This window comes from Equus przewalskii, chromosome 6 (genome assembly GCF_037783145.1).
Source record: "Equus przewalskii isolate Varuska chromosome 6, EquPr2, whole genome shotgun sequence".
Taxonomy (NCBI): Eukaryota; Metazoa; Chordata; class Mammalia; order Perissodactyla; family Equidae; genus Equus; species Equus przewalskii.
The window spans coordinates 828,058-852,631 of record NC_091836.1 but is presented as its reverse complement, the minus strand read 5'-3'; the positions used below and the strand labels follow the sequence as shown (position 1 = coordinate 852,631).

The 24,574-nt window shown below is 67.1% G+C and overlaps 1 protein-coding gene across 6 annotated transcripts; it reads right to left on the bottom strand.

Annotated features, from left to right (window-relative positions):
• Positions 1-255: 255 nt before the first annotated feature.
• On the bottom strand, positions 256-24,029 carry APC2 (APC regulator of WNT signaling pathway 2). 6 transcript variants are annotated; one of them, XM_070622312.1, is made up of 15 exons: positions 23,917-24,029; positions 17,336-17,494; positions 17,070-17,160; positions 16,755-16,935; positions 15,667-15,775; positions 15,449-15,565; positions 14,678-14,755; positions 14,380-14,478; positions 13,415-13,805; positions 12,723-12,818; positions 10,103-10,242; positions 9,733-9,810; positions 9,475-9,591; positions 8,874-9,088; positions 256-7,593 (listed from the first exon to the last, which is right to left on the bottom strand). In XM_070622312.1, the coding sequence occupies exons 1-15, from the start codon at positions 23,968-23,970 to the stop codon at positions 2,610-2,612; spliced, it is 6,909 nt and encodes a 2,302-aa protein (XP_070478413.1). In that variant the 5' UTR covers positions 23,971-24,029; the 3' UTR covers positions 256-2,609. The 6 variants fall into 6 exon arrangements, with proteins under 6 accessions (XP_070478413.1, XP_070478414.1, XP_070478415.1 ...); XM_070622313.1 differs by having other exon boundaries at positions 15,449-15,562; XM_070622314.1 differs by lacking the exon at positions 23,917-24,029 and adding an exon at positions 20,313-20,534.
• Positions 24,030-24,574: the final 545 nt, after the last annotated feature.

Below are 24,574 nucleotides of genomic sequence, written 5' to 3'. Positions count from 1 at the left end.
CCCGCCCTGACCTTCCCCTGCGGGGCCCCGTCCCCCAGTGCCGTCCTGAGGCTCAGGGTCCCACCCATGGACCTGCCCTCAGGCGTCCCCTCAAAGCTACATCACTGGTTTCTGTGCTGCTGGTGGGAGCGGGGCTCTGGGGTCAGCACAGGGACCTGGGGCCGAGCTGCCTGGGGTGGGAGGTCCCTGCAGAGCCCCCCGCAGAGCCCACCTCAGGGCCCCACCCGGTCCCCCCATTTGCAGCCAGAGCGGGAGCGCAATGGGACAGCTCAGTTTATTGAAGGCGCACGTGAGCCGGCGCCAGCCGCCGCCCGCGGACAATGGCTTTACACATAGTGGGGCGGCCGACGGGGCTGTCGCTATTTACACTGTCCTGTAACACTGCGGGCACGGACGCGGGGGGCGGAGGGAACAGACCAGGACAGCCAGGCTCAGGCTGTGGGCGCCGGCTGGGTGACAGACGGGCAGTGGGGGAGGCAATGCTGCGCCCCGAGTTCAGGACCCAGCTGGGGGGTGTCCATCGCCCTTGGGCCGAGGTCACGGGCTGGGGGTGCCAGGTGTCCCCCTTGGGCTGACCCAGGAGTGCTCCGGAGGCCGACGGGTCCCCATGTAGCCCCCATGCCTGTGTGCCCTTGGCGGGTGGCCTGGTGGCCGAGCAGCGTCCAGGGGATCGAGGCTTCATGGAGACGCCCTCCAGGAAGGCGCTCTGCCCAGGGCCCGGGGCGGGGAGGGGCCTCTCTCACAGTCACACCACCGCCCGAGAGGTAGCTCTGGAAGTTCTCCCCACGGCCCACGTGGGGAAACTGAGGCACAGAGCGGCAGGAGCACCACCCAGGGTCTCACAGTGCGTGGCTGCGCCAGGTGAGCTGGTGGTGGGTCTGCCACCACTCCCCGCACCAGGCCATTCCGGGGGCGGCTCGTCCGTGGCGAGTGGGACAGTGGACAGTGCCCGGCAGCCCCCAAATCTGAAAAGCAGCTCAGGAGACCACCCGGTCCCGGCCCGAACAGACGGCGACAGTGACGGGGACCGGCTGAGATGCGGCCGTCTGCGGTGCCTGCCCGGCCGCTGGGTCCACTGTGGCTCTGGCCGCCCTGGCGTCCATGCTGCGGGACGGGCGGCTCGGGGGTGCCAGGCAGCGGGACACTCGTGTCGGCAGCAGCACGCTGTCCGTGGGCGCTCGGGGTCCGCTGAGTGAGGAGAGTCCCACCAGGGACACACTTCTGCTCTCAGGGCAGCTCCTTCCATGCGGGTGGGGCAAAGGGAGGGACAGTGGGGGACATGGCGGGACATGGGCTCCTTCAGCTCCTTCCCCCGACTCAGCCCCGCCTCCCCTCCTCCCAGAGAGGGGGGTGAGCTGGCCGGGGGGTCTCCTCCCACGGTCTCGGCCTCGGCAGGTCTGCAGCGGGGCTGTGATGGCAGCTCCACCGCCCGGAGCAGCTGCTCCCGGAACCGGATCCGCAGGAAAGAGGTCGCTGGCTCTTCCTGCAGGAGGGCGCCCTCGGCCGAGACCCAGCACGAGCACCCGGGTCCCCCAGCGGAGCCCGGGCCACACACACACCAGCAGGGGAGAGGGGAGGGGGGAGGGCAGGAGAGGGGGTCTTCCCAGCGGCTGCCCCAGCCTCGTGGTCCCCGTCCATCTCGCCGCTGCTTCTGGACCTGGCTCTCGGGGCTCCAGGCCCCAAACCTCCTCCCAGGCACGGGTTCCACCCGTCCCCAGCTGTGCTGTCCCAGAGGGGAGGAGCGAGCGGCATGGGCCTGGCAGGGAGCCGCAGAGCCCAGTGCTCCGTGGTCGCCAAGGAAAGAAACAGACAGGAAGGACCATCCATGGGGAAGTCCCCGTCCCTCTGCACGGGCGGAGGGAGAGGCCAGGGCCCGGTCTCTGCGCCCGGGGGCTCCCTGACTCTCCTCGGCCTCCTGCCCACCAGGCCAGTTCTGACTCCACTCAGCAGGGGTCCCTCCTGGGCCACCAGCAGGGACATGGGGTGGCCACCTCTCATCGTCCACACACCAGGCTCTCCCTGTTCCTTCCTGCGGGCGCGGGAGGGGCCAGGCTGCTCTGCCCTCCCTGCTCTCTGTCCCCGGCTCCCTGAATGCACCCTTGGAGGTGGGGCTGTCCTTCTGCCGGGCGCAGCCGCCCCCCTCCCCCGGCTCCCCCGCTGGGGCTGAGGAGGCAGACAGACCCGCAAAGCGGTCATTAACAAATTACCCGGCCGCCGCTGTAATTGCCGGCTTCCTCCAGGCTCTGGCAGGCGCTCCATGGTGCCACCCTCCCCAGCCCCGGCCCCCACCTCGGGCGGGCGCTGTCACCTCCCTCTGCCTCCCCAGAGGGAAGGCCGTGCTGAGGCCTGGGCCCGAGGGGCTGAGGGTGGTCTCTGCGTGGGGCCGGCTGGGGCAGGCGCCCACCTGGGCCTCCCTGGCTGGGACTCGAGGTCCAGCCCACGGCCCCCTGTCCCTCCGGAGCCCTCGTGGCACAGAAGCAAGCATCTGCGGGTGAGATGGGAGGCCCATGCGAGCTGGGGAGGGTGCTCGGGTGGGCGCTGGGACCACCCTCGGGGCCGCCCGATGGCCGCAGGGCCAAAGAGGATGTTCTGGAAGGCCGACCAGGCCACTATTCCAGGAGGCTGGCGGGGGCGGCGGCCGGTGCCTTCTCCACGGCCGAGTCAGTGGGGGCCACCACCATGGGGCTGGGCACGTAGTTGAAGGGCGGCACGCGGGCCGAGCGGCTGGGGGAGCCGTGCCGGCTGGCGGGGAAGCCCCCTGCGGCCACCACCAGGCCCTCGTGGACGAAGGTGGCGGCGGCGGGCGCCTTGGCAGGGGTGGGCCCGTCCACGTCGCTGCCGAGCAGGGAGATGGGGCCGCTGGCCGGAACCTGGGGGGGCTCCCTGCTCTCCAGGCTCGGGGACGTGCTGGAGTTGGTCTTGGTGGCCACGAAGTCCTCCGTCTGGACCACGGCGTCGCTGGTCTTGCGCTGCGGGGGGCCGCCCGGGCCCTCCTCGGGTGAGGCGCCCCTCAGCGGCAGGGCAGTGGCGGGCAGCGTGCTCCGCAGGATGTGCGGGACGTCCTCGTCCCGGATGCGACGCCATGTGGTGCCTGGTGCGGCCACCCTGGGCAGTGGCCGGGCCTCGCCGTCGCTGCTGCGGCGGGTGGCGTCGGCCGTGGGTGCGGGGGCCGCGCCGTCGGGCCTGCGGGCCATGCTGATGTGTGGCAGCGAGGCGTAGCGCTTGACCGTCTCGGGCCGGGCGGCCGGCGTGCGCACGGGCAGGCGCGACGGGCTCTCGGAGCTGGTGCGCCGCGGCGGTCGCTCTCCGGGGCCGGGCCGGGCTGCAGGGAGCCGATGGGGGCCCGGGGCCTGCCTCGGGGCTGCCCGCAGCTCGTCGCAGCGCGAGGAGCAGAGGAAGACGGCGGGCAGCGCGGGCCGGCCGCGGCGGGGCGAGCCGCCCTGGGAGGCGGGGATGGTGGCGGAGGTGGAGGCGGAGGTGGCTGGTTCTGCGCGGCGGCGGCGCGGCAGGCCCGGCGACTCCTTGATGAACGTCAGCTGCCGCCGGAAGCCCGAGCGGTCGGAGGACTCGCTGCCGCTGGAGCGGGCCGAGGCCACGCGCACCAGGCCCAGGCGGCCCCCTCGGGCGCCCGGCCCCCCTTCGGCCCCTGCCCGGCCCCTGGGGCCCGGCTCCAGCGCTGCCCTGGCCAGGGGCGGCGGCCCCCGCCGGGCGGGCCTCTGCATGAATGGGATGCGCACGGGCGACTTCTGCGTCTTGTGCTGCTTGGCCAGCAGGGCCCGCGCCGGCGTCTTGGGCAGTGCTGAGGACCCGGGGCCGGGCAGGGGCCCCGTAGCCTGGGTGGCGGGGGGTGACCTCCTGGGCAGGGGCTGGGAGGCAGGGGAGGTCTGGGAGGAGCTGGACGAGGGGGTCTTGGCGAGGCGTGCGGGTGGTGTGGCGCTCCTCTGCGGCGGGCTCAGCGCCACCAGTTCCGAGATCTTGCCCGGCCGGTGCAGGCTCCGAGACCGCGGCTGCCCCAGCCCGGGGGCTTTGGTGGGGGCTGCCGGCTGCGCGGGGCTGGGGGGTCCCATCTTCCTGGGTGCAGCACGGGGGCTGGGAGCGGCCTTTGGGGGGGCCCGGGGGGCTGGGCTGGGCACGTAGATCACCGTCCGGCCCCGGAGCACAGCCGGCACCCCAGACACAGTCTTCTGAGCGCCTCGTGGCTTCTCCGGGCCGCAGGATGAGCGGGGCCCGCTGCCGCGCTGGGCCAGGGCCGCATCCCGTTTCTCTGGCCGCACCCCACTGCCGGCCTGGCCTTCCGCCCGTGGCCGGGGCCCCTTCCTGTGCGGGGAGGGCTGCAGGGTGGAGCCCACTGAGAGCCCCGACATGAAGGACAGGATGGAGTCAGACTCAGACGAGGCCTCGCTGGTGGCCGCTGCCGCTGCCGCCTGGTGCAGCCACGTGACGATGGAGTTGGCGCCCTCCTGGATGGCGCGCCACTCGACGCTGTCCAGGTCTGAGGCGTGATCTGAGCCCGCTGCCTCCTCGCCGCGCTCCTGGGCCCCGTCTGCCGGCCGCTCGTCCGGCTGGGCGGCTTGGGGCTTGCGTCGCCGCGGGGCTGGTGCCTGGGGTCGGCGCCTGGGCAGGGCTGAGCCGATGCCGCGCCGCAGCAGCTCCGCCTGGGCCCTCGGGCTGGGGGAGCCGGCGAGCCCGCCGCCCGGGCCGGGGTCCTTGGTGACGGCCACCTCGCGGGCTCGGGGCCGGCTCGCTGCTGGCGCTGGGGGCTCGGGCTCGCCCAGGGAGCTCGCGGACGAACTCAGGGAGCAGCGCGGCGGCGTCTCGTCGGCGATGAGGCTGGGCTGGGCCCGGGCGGGCGGCGCAGGCTTGGGCACAGGCTTGGGCACGGCCTGCGCCTCCTTCCTGCCCGCTGGACGCTCCCTCTTCACCGCCCGGGGGATGGCGGACGGCCGCCGCGGGGTGGCCGCCGCCCTGGACGGCTCCTCGTCCGAGTCGTCGCCGTAGAAGCAGTAGACGGCCTCCTCGGTGGGCGTCGTGAGACACAGCGACTGCAGGGCGCCGTCCCCACGCGCCCGGCCCGCGTGGGAGCCATCCCCGTCTGTGTGGGCGCTCGGGGGCCGGCGGAGGGGCAGCTCCAGCCCAGTCCGGCTCCTGCTCGCGCCCCGGGCCTGCTCCCAGCTCCGGCCTGCGCCCCCCGCCCTGTGCCGGTGCCCGACCACCTGCCTGGCAGGGACCGCACGGCCCGCGGGCTTCTGCCTGTCCGCACGCCCGCCGGGCGCGTCCCTGGGGGGCCCCTGCAGCGTCTCGTCGCTGAGCGAGGCGGTGCTGGAGAAGTTGGCCTGCGTGCCCTCGGCCGAGTCAGTGCACGAGTCGTCCTCGCGGGCCGGGGCGGGCACCAGCATGTAGACGGGCACCGGCAGCGCGCGGCGGCCGGGCACCAGCGCCGAGGCCACCTTGCGGAGCCGGGCGGGCACGGCCGCGCCCAGGCACTCTCGCAGCAGCTCCAGCTCCTGCTCAGCGGCCGTCGGCCCCTCGAGGCGGCCAGCGGCCTCGTCCCGCCGACGGTGCCCGGCGAAGTGCAGGCCGGGGCCTCCGCCACCCCCGCCGCCCCGCTCGGGGCAGGCCGGCGGCAGCAGCCGCAGCTCCACGTCCTTCTGCACGTAGTGCTCGTGCAGGGCGAGCGCGCTGAGGCTGGAGGCGCACGAGAAGTTCTCGTCCGGCTTCTCCACGGTGAAGCGCACGCTGCCCGCGTCCAGCTCGGAGGGCAGGCGGCAGCGCTCGCGGCAGTCGGCGATGTCCAGGAACCGCTTCACGTAGCTCTCCCACTGCAGGCTGAACTGCGTGCTCTCGCGCTCGCCCGGGGGCGCGGGCGCCGGCGGCGGCGTCTTGCTGCGGCTCGGCGGCATGGTCTGCCCGGGGCTGTCGGGCAGCTCGCTGGGGCTGACCGTGCCGCTGCCCAGCCCGCTGCACGGGTCGCTGGGGATGGAGCTGGCAATGGACGGGCTCTCGAAGCTGCCCAGCGAGCTCACCGAGCTGCAGCGGCTCAGCACCAGCGGCGTCTCCTGCACGCAGTTCTCCGAGGAGCTGGACGGCGTGGCGTCCTCCACCCCCAGGCCCCGGCCCCGCCGCGGCGCCGGGATGGCCATGGGCAGGGAGGCGGCCCCCGGCCCCCGCCAGGCCCCGTCCAGCGCCGCCTCGCTGGGGCCCGCCTCCTCCAGCCCCTCCAGGGACGAGTCACTGTCGTCCAGGTCCCCGGCCTCGCTGGGCCCCGGGCGGCCGGCCGAGGACAGCGAGGACAGGGAGCTGCAGCGGGACAGGCAGAGCGCAGCCGCCTCCGCCCCCAGCTTCTCCGGCACCTTGCTCAGGGCCTCTGCGGGCAGCCAGGCCTGCTTCCGGGACCCTGCACCTGGCGGCCCGGAGCCCGCCCTGCCCGCGCCCTCGAGCAGCGGCACGTGCTGGTAGGTGGGCGACAGCTTGATGGTGCGCACGCGGGCGTCGGCGGCCGCGGCGTCCTGGGCTGCCGGCTTGGGCTGGGCCCCCGGCGGGTCAAGGTCAAGGCGGCTGGGCCGCGCCTGAGTGCACGGGGGCCCCTCGCGGTACTCGGCCAGCGCGGCCAGCTGACAGGGCCGCGTGTGCTCACGGGGACCCGGCCCGTCGCCGGTGCTGCCGCTGTTGAGGCTGTCGTTGGAGAGGCTGGCGTGGGCCGCCTTGAGCCGCAGCAGCGGGTGAGCCCGGCTGCCCGCCTCCCGCCGCCCGCCGTCGGGCCCCCGGCAGGGCGAGCAGGACTGGGCGCGGCCCTCCCGAGGCGCCTCCTGCCCAGGGTCCCCGGAGCTGAGGCTGAAGCTGTCGTCGGATGAGGTGTGCAGGGCCGAGATGTCCTCCACCAGCCGGTCGATCCGCGCCACCGCCAGCGCCAGCTTGGCCTTGGCCCTGGCCGCCACGGCCGCCTCACCGCCGGCCTCCTTCTCGGCCTCCGGGGCGCCGCGGCGGGCGGGCGGGGCGCGGGCCAGCGCCTGGCCCTGCAGGAAGGGGCTGCCCAGGAAGAGGGACAGCACGGCGGGGCTGGCCGGCTCGGCGGTGGCGGCCGCGGCGGCCAGGGAGGGCGCGTCGTCGTCGTCGAAGCAGCCGGAGTCCGAGGCGTAGTCGCGGGCCAGCCCGTCCAGGTGGCGCAGCGGCGGCAGCGGCTTCTTGGCGGCGGCCTCGGCCTCTGGCGGGCCCTGCGCCTCCAGGCGGTCGAGCGCCTGGGCCAGGTGGCGCGCGTCCAGCTCGGCCTCGAGCGCGCGCTGCTTGCGCACGTACAGGCTGGGCGCGCAGGCGCCCGGGGACACGGCGGCGGCGGCCGCCTGGTACTTGGCGGGCCGGTGGGCCAGCAGGTTGCGCAGGGCCGCGGCGCTGCCCATGGCGATCATCTTGTGCTTGGAGTGCACCAGGTTGCGCAGCATGCCCACCGCGCCCAGGTCCCACAGCAGCTCCTGGTCGCGCGCGCTGCGGGCCGACAGGTTCCAGAGCGTGCCGCACGCGTTGCTCACGATGGTCAGGCTGTGCGACGTGAGGTGCTGCAGCAGCGTCTGCAGGCAGTGGTGGTCCCGCAGCACCTGCCTGAGGGCACGCCGTCAGCGAGGCCGCCCGCGTGGGCACCCCCCACCCGGGCCCCGAGCCCCGCCCCCATCCCCGCCCCCCACCCGGTCCCCATCCCCCCCATCCCCGCCCCCACCCCCAAGACCGGGGGCAGCGAGGGCAACCCAAGGCTCCCAGGGAAAGCCAGTTTCAGAAGAGAGGAGTCCACGTACAGCATAAGTATATCCCACATACTGAATGGGGGAGACTTGCACTAAATTTTTATGCACTGAATCAAGCAAAATATTTATTAAATAATCCTACTAATAAATTGAGCATGTCTAACTTTTGAAATAAGGCTTGCTTTGAGTAGATCTCGTTTTAGCACAGGTGTAGCTCGTGTGATATTTGGGATATACTTATACTAAAGGCAGGTTTTATTTTGTTTTTAAAAATGCTAAGTAGTATTTGTTAATTGTTAGCGCTGTTTAATAAATAAATGTTTTATTTATTTCAATAAATAAAGTCCTTAGCACAAATATATATGATGCAATATATGCAATATACTTATAAATATAAATGTAATGTATTTTCGTATGTCAGAAGCATTACTCGTTATTTAGTAAATATTATTTATTAACTAATACATAATGTTATCTAGTAAATAGTTGTTTTAATAAAGAATAAGTATACTTTATTAATATTACTTAGCAAATATTTTAATAAAGAAGAAGTATTATTATTAGAAAACAATGTTTTTATTTATTTATTTATTTATATTTTGTGTGTATGTGAGGAAGATTGGCCCTGAGCTAACATCTGTGTCAGTCTTTCTCTATTTTATTTTTTTGGTGAGGAAGATTGGCCCCGAGCTAACATCTGTGCCAATCATCTTCTTTTTTATTTTATTTTTTTATTATTATTGTTTTTGGTGAGGAAGATTTGCCCTGAGCTAAGATCTGTTCCCATCCACCTCCATTTTATGTGGGACCCGGCCTCAGCATGGCTTGATGAGTGCTGTGTAGGTCCTCGCTCAGGATCCAGACCTGCAAACCCCAGGCTGCCAAAGTGGACTGCACGAACTTAACCGCTACGCCACTGGCCCAGCCCCCACGTATTTTCATTTTAATAAGTTAAAGTTTAGTGTAAGTACATCCCACGCAACATTTGGGATACACTTATACTAAGACAATTACTCCCAGGGGACAAATCGGGGACATCCACGTGCAGGAGGACCACCGAGTGGACCGGCCGGCCCTGGCCCCAGCCCGCACCTGAGTGTCCATACCCCATGCCCTCTGCCCCCGTGACCAGGGGCCGACCTGTAGTCCTCGCGGGTGGCGATGAGGCTGGACACGTTGCGCAGGATGCCGCCGCCGCTCTCCATGATGGCCAGCGAGCTGCTCTGGCACTTGTAGGTCAGCGTGCTCACCAGGAAGCCCAGGGCGCCGTCCACCTGGCAGATGGCCGCCTTGTTCTCCGTGCTGTGCGCCGAGAGGTTCCACAGGGCGCTGAGCACGCTCTTCAGGGTGGACTCCTGGGCACGGGTGAGGGGAGGGGGTCAGCGGTGAGGCCCAGGCAGCGGCCCCCCCCAGCCCTCTCAGGCGAGGTGCCAACAGAGGCCAGAAGGCAAGGCACCAGATACATCGTCTGATCAAAGTAAAAAGTGATGAAATTGCCCCTCACGAGGTCTTAGGGTTGCCAGGGTGGAAGCCCCAGGCCTGCGTGAAGCCACACCACCTGCTTAGCTGTACGTGCTTGGCTTGATTTCCTCCCAAGACAGAGAACTCACCACCTGTCATGAGTGTCTCCCCGCCCTGTGACTTGCACTAAACAGCCGGGGCGGCTCCCTCTTCCCTGGGCCTGGGGCTGCTTCCCCCTCCCCCCTCCCCTCCCCCCTCCCCCGCTCCACCCCCGGCCCACCTTGGTGGCTCTCAGGACACACTGCATCAGGGCCGTCATGCTGCCGACCTCCCTCAGCACCTTCTTGCTGTTGATGTCAGCCCGCCAGGAGAGGTTGCGCAGGATGCTGGACACCACCTGGGCAGGCGGAGGGCAGATGACGTGGACCGGGGCTTGGGCTCCCGAGGTGGCCCCACACCCCTGCCCTCGACCCCCCGCGTGTGGCAGGGCTGCAGAGACTCGGGGGGAGACGCCATCACAGGTCCCCCAGCCCCGTACCTGGTGGAGCTCCTCACTCTCGGACGCCAGCTGGGCCACGATGGCCTCCATGCAGCCCCGGCGCGCGCACAGTGCGGCCTGCAGGTGACACGGGAGCCACACCATGGTGGGCGGGGCCAGGGCACGAGGGCGGCCCCCCCACCTTCCGGCTCTGTCCCGCAGTAACTGAGCACCCACTGTGTGCTGGAGCCGGAGCCTCATCTTTGCCCCGCAGGGGAGGGAGCACAGTCACCCTGCTGCTCAGATGAGGAAACTGAGGCTCGGACAGCAGACACCCAGCCTCCCAGCCCTCAGGCCATTCCGAGCTGGGATGAGGTGGAGCGAGGCTCTGCCCGGGGGAGCGCCAAGCCCGCCCGCCCGCCCCGGGCACCTTGTTGGCGACGTCCCCAAAGGTGAGATTGGTGAGGGTCATGCCGGCGTATCGGCGCAGGGCGAGGTTGAGTGGGTCCCGGGTCATCCCGTGCATCTCGTAGTCGACCTGCAGCAACTCCGCCACGGCCTGCAGCCCGCCTGCGGGGACACGGGAGAGCGCTAGGCTGGGGGCGGGCGGGCGCCCCAGAGACCCCTCCCACCTTCCTCCCGGCCTCTCCCCTCATGCCTCCTCCCCCGCATCCCGCCCCCCATCTGCCCCCTCAAGTCCACCTTTGAGGCCCAACTCCGAGGATACCTCCTCCAGGCAGCCTGCCCGCACGGTCTCCTGGACACCCTCTGACCTCCCCACCTGCCTCCTTGCAGCCCTCAGCCTCGCTTCAGGCTTCCTCCAGCTACCGGGCCTTTGCACGAGCCGTTCCCTCTGTCTGGGATGTTCTTTCCTGTTCTTTGCCCAGGTTCCTGGCTCCCCTTCTGCTCCCAGCTCAAGAGTCACTTCCTCAAGGAGACCCCCTGACAGCCCAACGAGAACCGCGCCCCCCAAGACCAGCAGACCGCGAGCTGCTGCAGGCAGGGCCGGGCGGGCTGTGCCCTCGGGCTCCTGGCCGATGACTGTGACACACACAGTTCTCCCCCCCAGGAAGCTAGGAGACTTTACAAGACAGTGAAGGAACGCGGGGAATGGCCAGCGTGAGGAGGGAGAGAACCTGCCCCCTGAACACGGGGAGCCCTTCTCTCTCTTCACTTAGCAAAGACCACAGAGGCCATGCGGGCCTTCTCGGGGCTGGGCCGGTCCAGCACGTGTGCTGATGGGCACGCCAGTGTGGGGAAGGGACTTAGCAACCCGTGTCCAAAAACTTCCTAAGGAAACCTGCACAGCATGTTCCCAGCAGCCTGGGTCACAGCAGCTGAAGGGTGGAAGCAACCTGAGTGTCCACGGATGGGTGACGGATCCACACACATGTCCACCCACACGGTGGAATATTACGCAGCCGTGAAAAGGAGGGAGGCCCTGACACAGCTGCACGTGGACAGACCTGAACACACGACGCTCAGGGAGAGAAGCAGACACAGAAGGCCATGTGGTATGTGATCCCATTGGTGTGAAACGTCCAGAACAGGCAGATCCACAGACAGAGAGCGGGCTCGTGGGGGCCAGGGGTTGGGGAGGGGGTGGGAGTGACGCTGATGGGGACGGGGCTTCAGTTTGAGAAGATGAGAAAGTTCTGGGGACGGATGGAGGGGATGGTTGCACAACAGCGTGAACGTGCTTCATGCCAGTGAGCTGTGCACTTCAAATGGTTAAGATGGTAAATTTTATGTTATATATATTTTACCATGATTAAAAACTTTTTAACACATTATTGGCAGTTTTAGGCGGAAGATTCGAAGGCCTTCAAGCTTCCTAAGGTGGAAACTCGGCTCCTGGGGCCCCCGGGAAGGAAGAACATACAAGAGGGCGGGAGGTCTGGGAGCTGGAGTGCGCGGGCCTGACACGGAACCAGGGACAGCCCAGCCGGGGGGTCCTCACAGACACGAGTGCTGTGCAGGCGTTTGGGTCTCGGGACCCCTGTACACTGAGCATTTTTCGAGGACCCCAAAGAGTTCTCATTCATGTGGGCCGGAGCCCTCCATATTTACCACCCTAGAAATGAAAGTGGTTTTAAACCCCAGGGTCCCGAAGGCCCCAGTGAATGCACGTGCACTGGAGAAACAGGAGACTGAAAAAGGCAGAGCCTGCCCTCCAGTTACGCTCAACGCACCCGTGACCTTGTGGACCTCTTAGAAGGGCGTCTGGAACCCCCAGGGTTCCCTGGGCCGCACTTTGGGAACCGCTGTTTTATAACATGAAAGTGATATAAATTCATAGTGTGAATGTTTAAGGTCGGAGGGGATGCAATGACAGCCGAAATGTTCCTTTCCTGCCCCGCGTCGTCCGGCGGGAAGCGCGGCCCAGGAGCCGTCCTTTTTCTCCTGTGTCTACACCGCAGCCTCAGCACGCGTTGTGCAGCCCAGCGACGCCTTGGGAGCTTAAGTGGTTGCATAATGTGCCCCTCATTTAACCAGTCCCCTCCTGTTGGACACTTAGGTTGTTTCCAGAATTGGGCATTTTATTTGGGTTGGTTGCTGCCTCCCCCGTTTTTCTGTGGGTACCAGCTGGGGGAGGAAAGACTCAAAAGGGCCCTTTTGTAAGTGCCCGTGTGGCCAAACGCCCCTCCGGAAAGGCTGCCCCAATGGCGCTCTCCCTCGGCAGCCAGACCACAGGGGACCTCACAGAACCTTGGAGGGTTTGACCATCTGTTGGGTGAGAAGTGCTCTCTCAGTTTGTAATAATTCGAGGAAAACTGAGCAGATGGATATGGATTTTGGCCATTGGTATTTCCTTGGTCCACGTTCCGATGACTTTATATGGAAAAAGAGATGTCGTCAGGCTCCCAAAGCTGGAACTGTGCAAGGTCACCCCTCCCCCAAACCACCCAATAGGTCCCATTCCGTGGATTAAGCTGGCTTGTTTGCCTGCCTGTCCCTGGAGCCCCAGGACCATCTGGGCTGAAAGCCTGCTCTGGGCCTCGGGGCCAAATCGGGGGGCAACTCACGGAGGAGACGAGGGGGACACTCACCCAGCTCGTTCATGGCCCGGCGATACTCCTCATCGAAGGACAGCTTCATCACGGCACACGTGGCCTGGCAGATCTGCGGCTCGATGGGGACGGGGGCTGTGGGCAAGGGGACGGGGTCAGAGCCCTCCCACTCCAGGAATGTCCCTGGGGGGTCCCTGCCCCTCCCTGCCTCCTTCACCTTGCAGGCCTGCAAAGACCTCAGAGCTTTGCAAACGGCGCATGCTGGGCACGCGGGGGGCCCTCCAGACCAGCCGGCCTCCTGCACCAATCTCTCTGAAATGACTAGGGGGGGCCTGCCTCACTCCGGGTGCGAAGGGAGGCGAGGCTGTGCCTGGGGCTCAGCATCTTTAGGGGGTACCTTTGTCATCGGTTAACTTTGCAGTCAGCTGCAAAAACTAGGAATCTCAAAGTTTGCGCCCAGTTTCTTGTGTTACCCACATCCATCCACGCGCTTAGTCACTGTTTCTTGAGCACCTGCCCTGCATCAGGCACAACCAGGGTCGCCCATGGCTATCTCTCTGCCCATCTGTCCGGACAAGGTCCCCATAAGGCCTCAGCCGGCACGTGGCACAGACAAGGTGCACAGCAAAGGCCGGTGGCCGCTGTTACTGATGCCAATGTCGCCCTCTCTCCCGGGAAGCCCAGGCTGTGTGCCCATTGCACGGAGGTGGCTGGCGAGGCCGCGCACTCACCGCCGCCGGCGCCGCCCCCCTCGGGCCCGCCGTCCCGGGCCTGCAGCCAGTCCCAGCAGGTCTCGCAGTAGGCGCGGATCTGCTCCAGCACGTGCAGGACGCGCATCTCCTTGCGCGCCAGGCCCTGGTCAGGCTGCGAGAAGACGATGTTGTGCAGCGCCGCGTTGGCGCGCATGCGCGCGTCCTTGGCTCCCGGTGCCCCGGGGTTCCCGTTACGACCCCCAGGCCCGGCCTCGGTGCCGTGCAGGATCTGCAGCAGCAGCGGCAGGCAGCCCGAGCGGCGCATGGCCACACAGCTCTCGGGAGAGCTGGACATGGCGAGCAGCGTGCGTGCCGTGTCCTCCTGGTCGCGCGTCGCCAGCATGGATAGCAGCCAGAAGACCACCTCCACCTGCGAGGGGCGGGGATGGAGTCAGGGTGCGGAACCCCACCGGGCTCACGGGGCCCCAACCAGCCCTCCTACCCTCCCCAGCCAGGGGCACCCACACCCCTGGTGATCCCCCTAAACGCTGTGGGAGTCCTGTGCCCCCAGCCCAGGAGAATTACCTTCTCACCCCCACTGCCCTCACCATGCATCCCCTCAGGGGCAACCACACACATCGGAGGAGACGGTTGCGGGGATCGGTCACTGCGGAGATGCCCCCAGCCCATCAAGGCCAAATGCCCACCCCACTGGCTTCATCCTAGGGGCGGGCCCTCGTCTCAGTCTAGACTGCCTCCCAGACATACAGACCCGTGTCCCCAACCACCTCGCCAGGCCCCAGACCGCGTGCTGGCCCCATAAGCCTCCCCAGGAGCCCCTCCCCAGGTGGCCCTCCCACACCTGGGGACGCTGGATGGAGGCATGGGGAGGGAGGGGGCTCCACAAGCGGCAGGGGTGCAGGGCCCACCTCACTGCACATCCCAACCCAGCTGGCCGCTCCCACCCCTGCCGCTCAGCGCCCCCCACCTGGACTCCCTCTCACCTTGCTGTTGCCCGGCTGAGGGGCACCATCCTCAGGGTGCGTGGGGACCTCAGTCTCCGTGTCCTCGTCCAGTGGCATCGACTTCACCGCCAGCAGGGCCTGTGGGGAGAATGCCATACTTGGGGGTTCTGCCTGAGAACACCCCACCAAGTGCCCAGGCTGCTGATACCAGCCACACTCCCCTGACCATGTGGTGGGGGCTGCAGACGGCTGCCTGCACCCTGGGTAGGGCTCTGGGGGTCCCCCCTGCCTGGGGACGCCACACCCCCTAGGGCCCTGGCCCCGCCCCTTCTGGTACCTGGGGCTCCGTCTGCTGCACCCGGTCCTGCGCAGACAGCAATTCCTTGTCGATCTGCTCCAGGCGCGAAGCACGGATCTGCAAGGGAGCAACGCGCATGCGAGGGCTGACCCCGCCCCTGGCTCTGACTCCGCCCATCCTTTATATGGCCCCACCCACTTTCAGGACCCCGCCCCACCCTTCTAGGTCCATCTACTCCCTGACTTTGCCCCGCCCCCACTAGGCCCCACCTACTTCTTTACTTGGCCCCGCCCCATCCTTCCAGACCCGCCCACTCCTTGTCTTGCTCCGCCCACCGCCCTGAGTCAACGCCCAGGGCTGGTTCAGACTCGGCCCCGCCCACTGTCCCCCTAGCTCTGCCCTTCGCCTCCTCTGGCTCCACCCACAAACGGCTCTCGCTCTGACTCCGCCTCTTGAGCCAGACCCCGCCCACAGCAGTCTCTGTGCTCTGATTCGCCCTCAGATAAATAACTCCACCCATTGCCCCAGACTCCGCCCACAGCAGTCTGTGCTCTGATTCGCCCACAGGAAGATAACTCCACCCATTAACCCAGACCCCGCCCACAGCAGTCTCTGCACTCTGATTCGCCCACAGGCAAATAACTCCACCCATTACCCCAGACCCCGCCCACAGCAGTCTCTGCACTCTGATTCGCCCACAGGCAAATAACTCCACCCATTACCCGAGACCCCGCCCACAGCAGTCTCTGCGCTCTGATTCGCCCCCCAGCCCCACGGCCCCGCCCCCGCGCCGGCCCCGCCCCGCCGCACCTGCGCCCGCTGCACCATCTCGTCCGAGGTGCCGAAGCGCTCCTCCATCAGCGAGCGGATGTGCTGGGCCTCGAACTCCAGCTGCTGCCGGATCAGGTCCATCTGCATCGAGAACTGCTGGGAGAGGCGGGCGGGCCGCGGTGAGGGGGCGCCCGGCTTGGGGCCTCCCCGCCGCTCCCGGGCACGGCCGACCGCCCCCGGCTCCCCCGTGCGCTCACCGTCTCCACGTGCGGGAGCTCGTCCAGGCGCTTGGACAGGCCCTGCAGCTGCGAGTAATACCAGAGCTTCTCCTTCTCCTCCTTCTCAATCTCATTCAACAGGAAGCACCTGGGGGTAGGGGGCGCAGGTCGGTGGGGGCGGGCTCCCAGAGGGGCACCATCAATGTGCGGTGTTAACTTTTATTTTTGTAATCACTTGTTGGGCGCTTACGGTGTGGCAAGTTTAATAGACAGTGTGGCAAAGTCTCACCCACGGCGCTCCCGGCGGCACTGGGGTGGGGGTGGGGCCAGGATAAATCGGGTGGGGTGCAGAAAATTAATTAAAAGGAGAAAAGATAATGCCTTTGTAAATTCTGGTCCTTGGAGAAAGATTCTGGGGGGGGGCGGAAATGTTCGGACCAACACCTCTCCCACACTTGCTAATACTCTCCCTCTACCCTACGCAAATGCAAGCTTCAGGCTCAGATTGCTCCAGGTGCAACAGACTGTCCCTTCTGAACAACTCTGTGGGGAGGCACTGCTATTCCCATCTTACAGAACAGAAGGTTGAGGCTGGGAGGGGTCAGGGGACTTGCTTGAGGTCACACAGCAGAGCATGAACTTAACTCCAGGCCACTCTGGAACTGCCCCATCTGACCCCCACACAACCAGGCCGAGCTGAGCTGGGGGCCCGGACCCTGCCTCCTTCTGCTGGCCCCGGGCCCAGATTTCTTGGGCTGCAGCCCTCTCTCCACAAAGGCCGCCTTGAGCCCCTCCGGCTCCAGGCCTGGCTGTGAGCCCTGGCACTGGACACAGCCCTGTCCCTGGTGACGCCTGAGTGTCGGGGACCCCTGGGGACGTCTCCCAGGAGCCTTCCACTGTCCTGGGAATGCCCCGCTCCTCTTTGTCCTCCAGCTGAGGTCAGCAGGGCCAGGAAACCAGGCCAAGGAGCCATTGGGAGCCGCGCGGGCAGGGCGTGGCTCACGAGGTGTGGGTGGGGCTGGCTCAGTGGGCGGAGCATATGCCAGTGGGCCAATCAGAGGCGGAGTCTGGCGGGGGCGGAGCTACGTGACAGCCGCCCCGGGGTGGTCAGGTTCCCGCGGTCTCACCGTTCTCGGTCCAGTTCCTCCAGCAGCCGGATGGTGGCCCGGCTCAGCTCCCCAAAGCTGTCCTTAGAGGGCCCGGAGCCGTGTACTGGGCTTCCCTCGGGGGTCTGGGCAGCGGGCTCGGGGCCCAGGGCTGGGGGCTGGAACTTGAGGTTGTACAGGCTAGTGATGTCCATCTGCAGGGCTGGGTGGGCGGGGAGGGAGAGGGCGAGGTCAGCACCCCACCCTGGCCCTCCTCCTCCCAGCTCCCTTTGGGGGTTGGAGGGGGGCCAGCGGTTGCCCCAGTGTGCAGAGGGGGCCCCCAGGCCGGCCCCTCACCTTTCAGCTGCTCCAGCACCTCTGTCTGGCCCGAGGACACCAGCACTCGGGCCTCCTGCTCCAGCTTGCCCTGCAAACGCTTCAGGACCTCCTGCAGGTGAAGGCGGGAGAGAGAGCCGGCGCATCGGCCGCCACCCTGGGCTGCCTGGGGGGCCACTCCACCCACCGGATGCCCCAGGCCCTGCCTGCCCATCTCTGGGTCCAGTGCCTTGGTGTTTGTCCCTGTGACCTCAGCCCATGTCCTCCGCCCCAGCCCCCACCCCCACCTTCATGCCGGACGTCTCCGTCTCCAGCTTGGACAGGTGGCTCGAGTTGTCCCGCAGCTCCTGCCTCAGGTGACTGTTCTCGGCCTTCAAGGCCTCCACCTGCCGCACCAGCTGCTCGTAGGGCGCCACGGAGCTCGTCATCTTCAGCTCCTGCAGCGTCTGGGGCCACAGGGTCAGAGGGTTCACCTGAGGGTCTGGGGAGGGGGTAGCCCCTGACCTAAGCCCCAGCCCTCACACCCAACCCTGGGGGTGATCACAGGCAGGAGTGGCTGGTGTGGACCGCTGCAGGCAGAACAGTGCTGGCTCAGGGAATCCGGGGGACAGACGGCATGGCAGATGGAGTGACAGGCATAGGTAGGGACGACGGGAGACAGAGGACGGGAGACAGAGGGGCAGAGCCGTCCGATGGGTGTTCAGACACACAGATGGCCCAAATGCCCAAGTGACCGACAGACAGACACAGACAGACATCTGCCCTCACCGCCAGGCTCCCAGACACGCGTGCTGACAGGCTGCCATACAGTCAAACAGACAGACAGACAAACCCCTGACGGTCTAAATCAGCACATGAACTGGCCAGCCCAATGCCACCAGGCTCACAGACACACTCACAGCCAGAGAGAGAGAGACAGGCAGACAGACGGACGGATGGACAGCCAAGGCCCTCCCCTGCAGAAGCGCAGCTGCCCGGAGGCAGGGTGGACAGGCCGCCAGCTGGCCCGGCCGACGGACAATAAGAATGCCATGAAGGCTCCAAGGAAGCAATGGACAGGCTGATGGCGGAGCCGCCCGCAGCTGGACAGTGGGACAGATGGACCCAAGCTCACCACTGTCACCCTAGGGGTCGGGAACCCCGACGCCCTGCAGCCCCCACATCCCCTCCGTCAGCAGCTGGACCGGAGTAGCTACCTGTGTGGCCTGGCGCCCCTGCCGTCAGCCCTCTGCAAACCCCTGCGGCCCCCGGCACCCCATGCCCCATCCCCCGGGCTCGGCCACCGCCGTCTGCTTCTTTGTGTGTCTGCCTGTCCTTTCTCGATCAGGCCAGCCTCCTCCCTCTGTCCAGCTGGCCAGCGCCTCCTCCTTCGGCTTGGCTCTCCCGCCAGAGCCGTCTAGCCCCCCCCCGGCCCCCCTTCCCTCTTTGTTCCCTTCCCATCAGCGCTCACCCCCTCCCTCCGCCTTTGTCTGAGGCGCACCAATGGCAGCCCATCCCCTCCGCCACCTCCTCCCCAGGAGCCCCCTCCCCAAATCAGCCAGCACCCCCATGCCCATGGGAGGCAGGTGGGGGGCACCTGCTCCTGCCCCCTCCCTTCCCCACCTGGCCACACTCATTCATTCATCTGCTTATTTATTCTCCTGTCTCTCCTACCCGCAGAAGCCCCCCCCCCCCAACAACCCTCGGGCACAGTTGGGTCTGGAGTAGGGGTGAGGGGCTTGGCCCCAGGTGGGGGATGGGGTCAGGCCACCCTAACCCACTCGGAGGACATACTGCATGCCTGGCCCTGTCATCTGACCTCCTTGTCACATTTCTGAGTCGCAGGGGCCACCATTAGGCTGTTCCCAGAGGGAGAAATTGAGGACAGGGGACAGATGAGGCGTGCTTGGAACCCAGACACTGCCCCCAGGAAGTGCTCTGAAATCCAGGGTGCACTGGAGGCGCGTGGACCCACCCCCTCTGCAGGCGTCGGCTGGTGCGTCTGAGGAATGGGGAGAACTCGGTCTGCCAGCCCAGTGTCATGGGCTGACGTGAGGCTGTGGTCACGGTGCAAACCACAGGTTCCAAGGCAGACACGATGGCAGAATGGGAGACAGCGTGTTGAGGGGGGCAGGCTGGCCGCCTGGGGACCACAGCCTGAACCTCCCACCCCATACGGATCCCGCCCAAGTCTTAGTTGGGGGTCACAGCTGGGGATCAGGCCCGGGGTTGTGACCAGATCCCTGGGGTCTGGCTGGAGCCCTGTGTCCTGGCTGAGGCCACCATACTGTGCCCAACCAGGGGAGGCACGAGGAGAAGCGCCAACTACCTGGGTATCCCTCCTACTCCCTGAACCCAGACCCCAGAGCCCTGCCCCGGGCTGCCCAAGCCCCTCCCCGCAGGCCACCCTCACGGGCTCTTATGCAATGGCCCAGGCCAAGCCGGGGACACCTTCACCCCCCCACATCCAGTGGTCACTCCTGCATCCCCATCAGACTGAGCTTGGCAGCAGGCGCCCCACCAGGTGTCCCCTCATCCCCGCCTGGGTCCCCAACTCCACACTCCCACCAGCCCCTCAAGCTCTGCCCAGCTGAACCCTCCCTCCCCCAGCTCCCCACACTCCTGCCACTTTGAAAGTCACTGGTCGGAGTCCATCTCTCGCCTGCTCCAATACTGCCTGTGGCTCCCCAGCGCCCTCAGCGTAAGACGCAATCCTCCACACACCCCCTGCCTCCCCGCCTCCCGGCAACTCCTCCTCCAGCCCTTTGACACGCAGTTCTGCCAGGAGCACCTTTCCTGACACCTGCCATCCCTCCGGTGGTGCAGCTTCCTCTGGGAAGCCCTCCTGCCTGCCCCTCACCCCAGGCTGCATCAGGGGCCTCCCTGAGAGCTCGCCATCACCGACAGGAAAGCACCAATAGCTGGGGGTTCGACTGATTGAGTAGTGAGTGGACGCATTTCAGGGGAGGCAGGCACAGGCGTGGCCCATGGGGGCCTTTCCCTTTCCTCTAATCCAATGGACACCCAGAGAGGCACAGCACCAGCCTCCAAGACACACAGCAGGCCTGCCCGCAGACCCTGGGGGCTCCGGGTGTTGAAGCCTGTAAGTGGGTGTGTGCGGGGGATGGCTGCAGCGCCGCAGACGTCCACCTCCCTGGGACTCAGTTTCCCCCTGGGGCTCCACCCGGGAGAAACAGAGGCTCCAGAGTGTGTTGGGATGGAGACCCCCGGCAGAGGCAGCGGCCGCGCCCCCTGCCCTCCCCCCAGGGAAGCGCGCCCGCTTACTTTATCTCCCTCGGGCTGGGCTGGCGGGGGCGCCGTGGGCCTGGGTCCTCCTCCCTCGGCGCAGCTCCGCGGGCCCCGCCCAGATCCCGGCCCTCCTGGGCCGGGGCGGCTGCGGGGCTTGGGCTCCGGGGCTCCGGTGTGTCACGGGCACGGGCGGGGGGCTCTGGGGCGGACAAAGCCCAGTCCGGGCCTGGCCAGGCGGCGCCGCGGCTCCAGGCGCTGGGCGAGACCACCGCGAGCGGGGGAGGATGCGGGGATGCGGGATGCAGACGCAGCGGCCAATGGCGGCGCGGGAAGACGGGCTGGTGCCATGGCAACAGCCAATGGCGGCCCGGGGCGGGGACCGGCGGCGGCTGTGGGGCGTCGGGGCCTCCGCGCGGGTCCAGGGGCTGCGTGTGCAGGGGGGTGACCCCCACCACGGGAAGGGGGCGCCCCGAGGACCACGACCCCGTGTCCCCCACCCCATTCTGAGGTGGAATGGCCTCTTAGAATCTCCCGCGGCTGGATCCGCAGAATTTGAGAGTAAAATATCCAGTTCTGGGTGTTACATCAGAATCTTAGGGGAGGGGGGAGGGAAGCTCCCGGGGAGCGGCAGGAAGCCCCTCCCCACGGATCTGTCCGGCCTTGTGCGGATGGGTCAGGGCGGGATAGCACTCGGGATGCAGGCTGGACCTTCCAGGGTCCTGGCTGGCATAGGGGGCGGGGGGGTGGGGTGGGGACGAGTGTGGGGGATGGGCAGCACAGTGGGAGCTCCCGGGACTCTGCATTTCTCCCTATTTCTCCCTGTCTCCCTGGCAGAGCGTCAGCTCCTTCTTGGGCATCTGCCTTGATTCTGCATCCTCTCCACGTTCCTCTGTCCCTCGGCCTCTCAATCTCTGTCACCCTGTGTCTCTGTCCCTCCTCGCACCCCTAATTCACCCTCACAGGGGGAAGTCAGAGGAGGGAAGGGCCTGGGGTCCCAAGAGTACGGGTCCCCAGCTGTCTCAGATTCTCGATGGGTCCCCCGAGGCCACTTGAGGGTTTAACACCCAGAGCCCACACCTGCAGCTGTGGCTCAGACTTTCCTGTTGCCGACAGGTGCACTCGTGCGTGCAGGATGGAGAAAGAGGTGCTGGGGCCAGGGGACGCGGGTTTGGGGCCTGCCTCTGTCCTATCTTGGGGCGGGGGCCAGGGCAAATTGTTCCCTGTGAGACCCTCAGTTTGCTCCTCTATAAAATGGGGAGGTGGCTGCAGCCTTTGTGAGGGCTGGTGCGACGAAGGACAGGAGGGGCAGCCCAGGGCCCGGGGACCACACTATTTCATGCTGGGTCTGCTGCAGGAGGCCTCGTGTCCCGGTCAGCAAAGCTGGGGGCCCCAAGAGGACTCAGGCCTGACTGTCCGGGAGCCTCCAGAGCGGGACACAGCCGTTCCCAGCCAGTGGGGCTCAGAGAGGAGGTGCAACGGGCAGGGGGGCTCTTTCAGGAGCTAGGATGGCTGCACTGAGAAGGGGACACCCGTGCTGGGCCTCTTCAGGATGAATAAGAGTTGGCCACGGGATCAAGGCGGAGGGAGCAGCTTGTACAAGGCCTGGAGCCGTGAGAGAGCAGCGCCCACTCAGGGGTGTGGGCTTCTGGTGGGGCCGAGGAGTACAGCGGGCAGTGGGGCTGGACCGGGGGGTTAGGAGGAGACATGAGGCTGAGCTGACCACGGGAGAGCAGGGCAGACTGGGCAAGGCTGGTATGGGGGCGGGGTGAGGCCAGAGCCCAGGGCCCCGGCTTCAGCCCCACCTCGATGTCCCTGTGTGACCTTGGGCATGGCTCTCTCTGGCCTCAGGTTCCAGTTTTGTTCGCTGGGAGGTGGACCCATACCCCATGGAACTAAGTGTCACCTCCCCCTCCCAGTCTCAGATGTCACTCCACCCCACACCCCTCTCAGCCAAACCTGAGAGCTGGCAGTGACTTCGGGGGGGGGGGGCAATGGCCAGTCCTGTCCTTATACACATGGGGAAACTGAGACTCAGACCAGGGAGCACGTTGCCCCAGTTCACGCATGAGCCTCGCCAGGCCCTGGGCCTCCCTTCCTCACCCATCTGGGTGTGGCCGGAGCCTGGAAGGCTGGGGGAACATGGGGGCTGAGACCCCAAGGCCAGATGGCCTTGTCCTCGAGCCTCTGGAACATCACATCCCTGACACCCCCCAAAATCCTTGACCCTGTAAATCTTTGAGCCACAGCCAGACTCAGACATCACTGGAAATTCTAGAACCACAAGAGCCTCGGGAAATCCTACAGCCCCCCAAGACCCCAAGCCCAATCTCCAGGGGGCTGAGACAGCTCCCCCGCCCCATGGCACAGTGCCCAGGCCCAGTGGGGGGCCCCTTCCCGGTCTCCCTCCCTGGTATCTTCTGCATCCTCCACCGCTGCCGGGTTCTGCATGGGAAAGTGGAATCACGGGCTCGCTTCCCCTCATCCTCACCCCAAGACCCTCCCCTCCCTCCCCCGCCCTCCCAGCACGTGGGCGGCCCACTGTAGGGTCACTCAGGATTGTCTTCCGGCCTTCTGAGCCTCACCTCGGGTGTCTGTGCGCCCTTGGTGCCCCGCCCTTCCCCACGGGGCCTCCGCTGTGCCAGGGGCTGGGGGCGGAGTCAGGGGGGCCCCCCACTCGGAGCTGGGTGGGGGCCAGAGGGGAGCAGGAAGGCACCAGGTCGTCTCGCGACCACAGAGATGGGGTGAGGGCTGGGTGACCGGGCAGGGCCCTGACCGGTGAGGAAGGACTGCCACTGGAGGTGGGGGAGGGGTGGGGCGGCCGGTGCAGGCCGCGCCCCCGAATGCCGACCCGAGTGGGTCCCCCGACCACCGTTCTGGGCCTCAGTTTCCCCGGGCTGGGGGGCGGGCGAGCAGCCCCGTCAGCACCGCGGACAGCTCCCTGCGGCCTCTGAGCCGCGTGCCCTGCGGGCGCCTCGGCCCCGCGCTCCGGCTCCGGCCCCGCTCGGGGCGTGACCTTGGGCGCCCCGCGGCACCCCAGCCTCAGTTTCCCCTTACGTAGGGGATGTTACAGCCCCAGGATTCAGACGATTATGGAGGCCAGCACAGCGCTTGGGCCCGGTGGGGTATTATTATGAACGTCAGCCTCAGCGAACGTCGGAGTCGGCCATACGATCGGCGCCCAGAAGGGGAAACTGAGGCCCAGAGAGGTGCAGGGCGTGGCCCGGTCCCCCTACCCGCCTGTGCGGGCCGGAGCCTAGCACGGCGCGCCCCCGCCGCAGCCCCCACCGCCCCAGCCGGTCTCCGCGTCCGCGACATGGGGAGGAGTTCGGGGGTCCCCCTCAGAGGCCGAGGGCCGAGCCTGGCGAGGCCGCGCTTGCGCAGACCGGGGGGAGGGGGTCACCGCGGCGCGGGGGAGGGGCCCCCAGCCCCGCGAGCATCCTGAGGCAGTTTCCCCGGCAACGGTCTCCACGGAGACTGCGCGAGACCCCAGACCCTTGAGCCTCGGTGCGCGTGCCCGTGCGCCCCCCGCCGCCGGGGCCCCCGTTCCCGCGGCCGCACCCTATCCCGGGCGGCGGCTCTCCCGCCCCAGCCGCGCCCAGGGTCGGACCCCTCGCCCGCGGCCGGGACCCCCGCGCCCTACCTGGTCCCCGAAGAAGGCCGAGTGCAGCAGGCTCAGCAGCCCCAGGAGCCCCATGGAGCCGCGGCCGCCTCGGACCAGCCCGCGCCCCGCCCCTCGGCCGCCGCGTGGGGGGGGTGGGGGGGCCCGGGCCGCCCTGCGCCTGCGCGGAGCGAGCGGCGGGGAGGGGTCACACTGCGGGGCCGGGGTGGGGACTCCTCCAGGAGGGAGGCGAGTGAGAGGGGTCTGAGGAACCTCGCAGGGGCGGAGGGAGGGAGTCTCGTAGGACTGAGGACTCTGGGGGGCCGGTGCGAGGAGATCCTTAGAGAGGGCGGTGGGGGAGGGGGACCCGCGTGAGCAGAGAAGGAGGGGGCGAGGGGCTGGGGTCCGACGGGGTTGGGGGGGCTCCCTAGAGAGACGGGGGGGTCCCTGGGGGCGGGGCTCACGCTCTAGGGGCTGGGGGACCCCTGGAGGGGGAGCAAGAGGGGTCGGCTTGGGGGAAGTGAGAACCCGGCGAGGAGGGGTCCCACGGAGAACGGATCTCCGGGAGGGACCGAGGGAGGCGCAGCCCTGCGGCCGTAGTCAGCTGCCCGCTTGACCAGGGTCCCTGCGGAAGCCGGGCACCTCCTCCGAGTCCGCCCGGGCCCGGCTGCGGGCTCAGTTCATTAGTCATTCAGCAAAC

What these genes read in the sequence shown, in the direction of transcription:
- APC2 (XM_070622312.1), bottom strand. Translation starts at nt 23,970, where the DNA reads ATGGGGCTCCTGGGGCTGCTGAGCCTGCTGCACTCGGCCTTCTTCGGG. An exon ending in CGGCCTTCTTCGGGGACCAG is followed by an intron (nt 17,495 to 23,916) that starts GTAGGGCGCGGG and finishes CTGTGGCCCCAG; the next exon opens with ACGCTGCAGGAGCTGAAGAT. An exon ending in TTGGGGACGTCGCCAACAAG is followed by an intron (nt 9,811 to 10,102) that starts GTGCCCGGGGCG and finishes TGTCACCTGCAG; the next exon opens with GCCGCACTGTGCGCGCGCCG.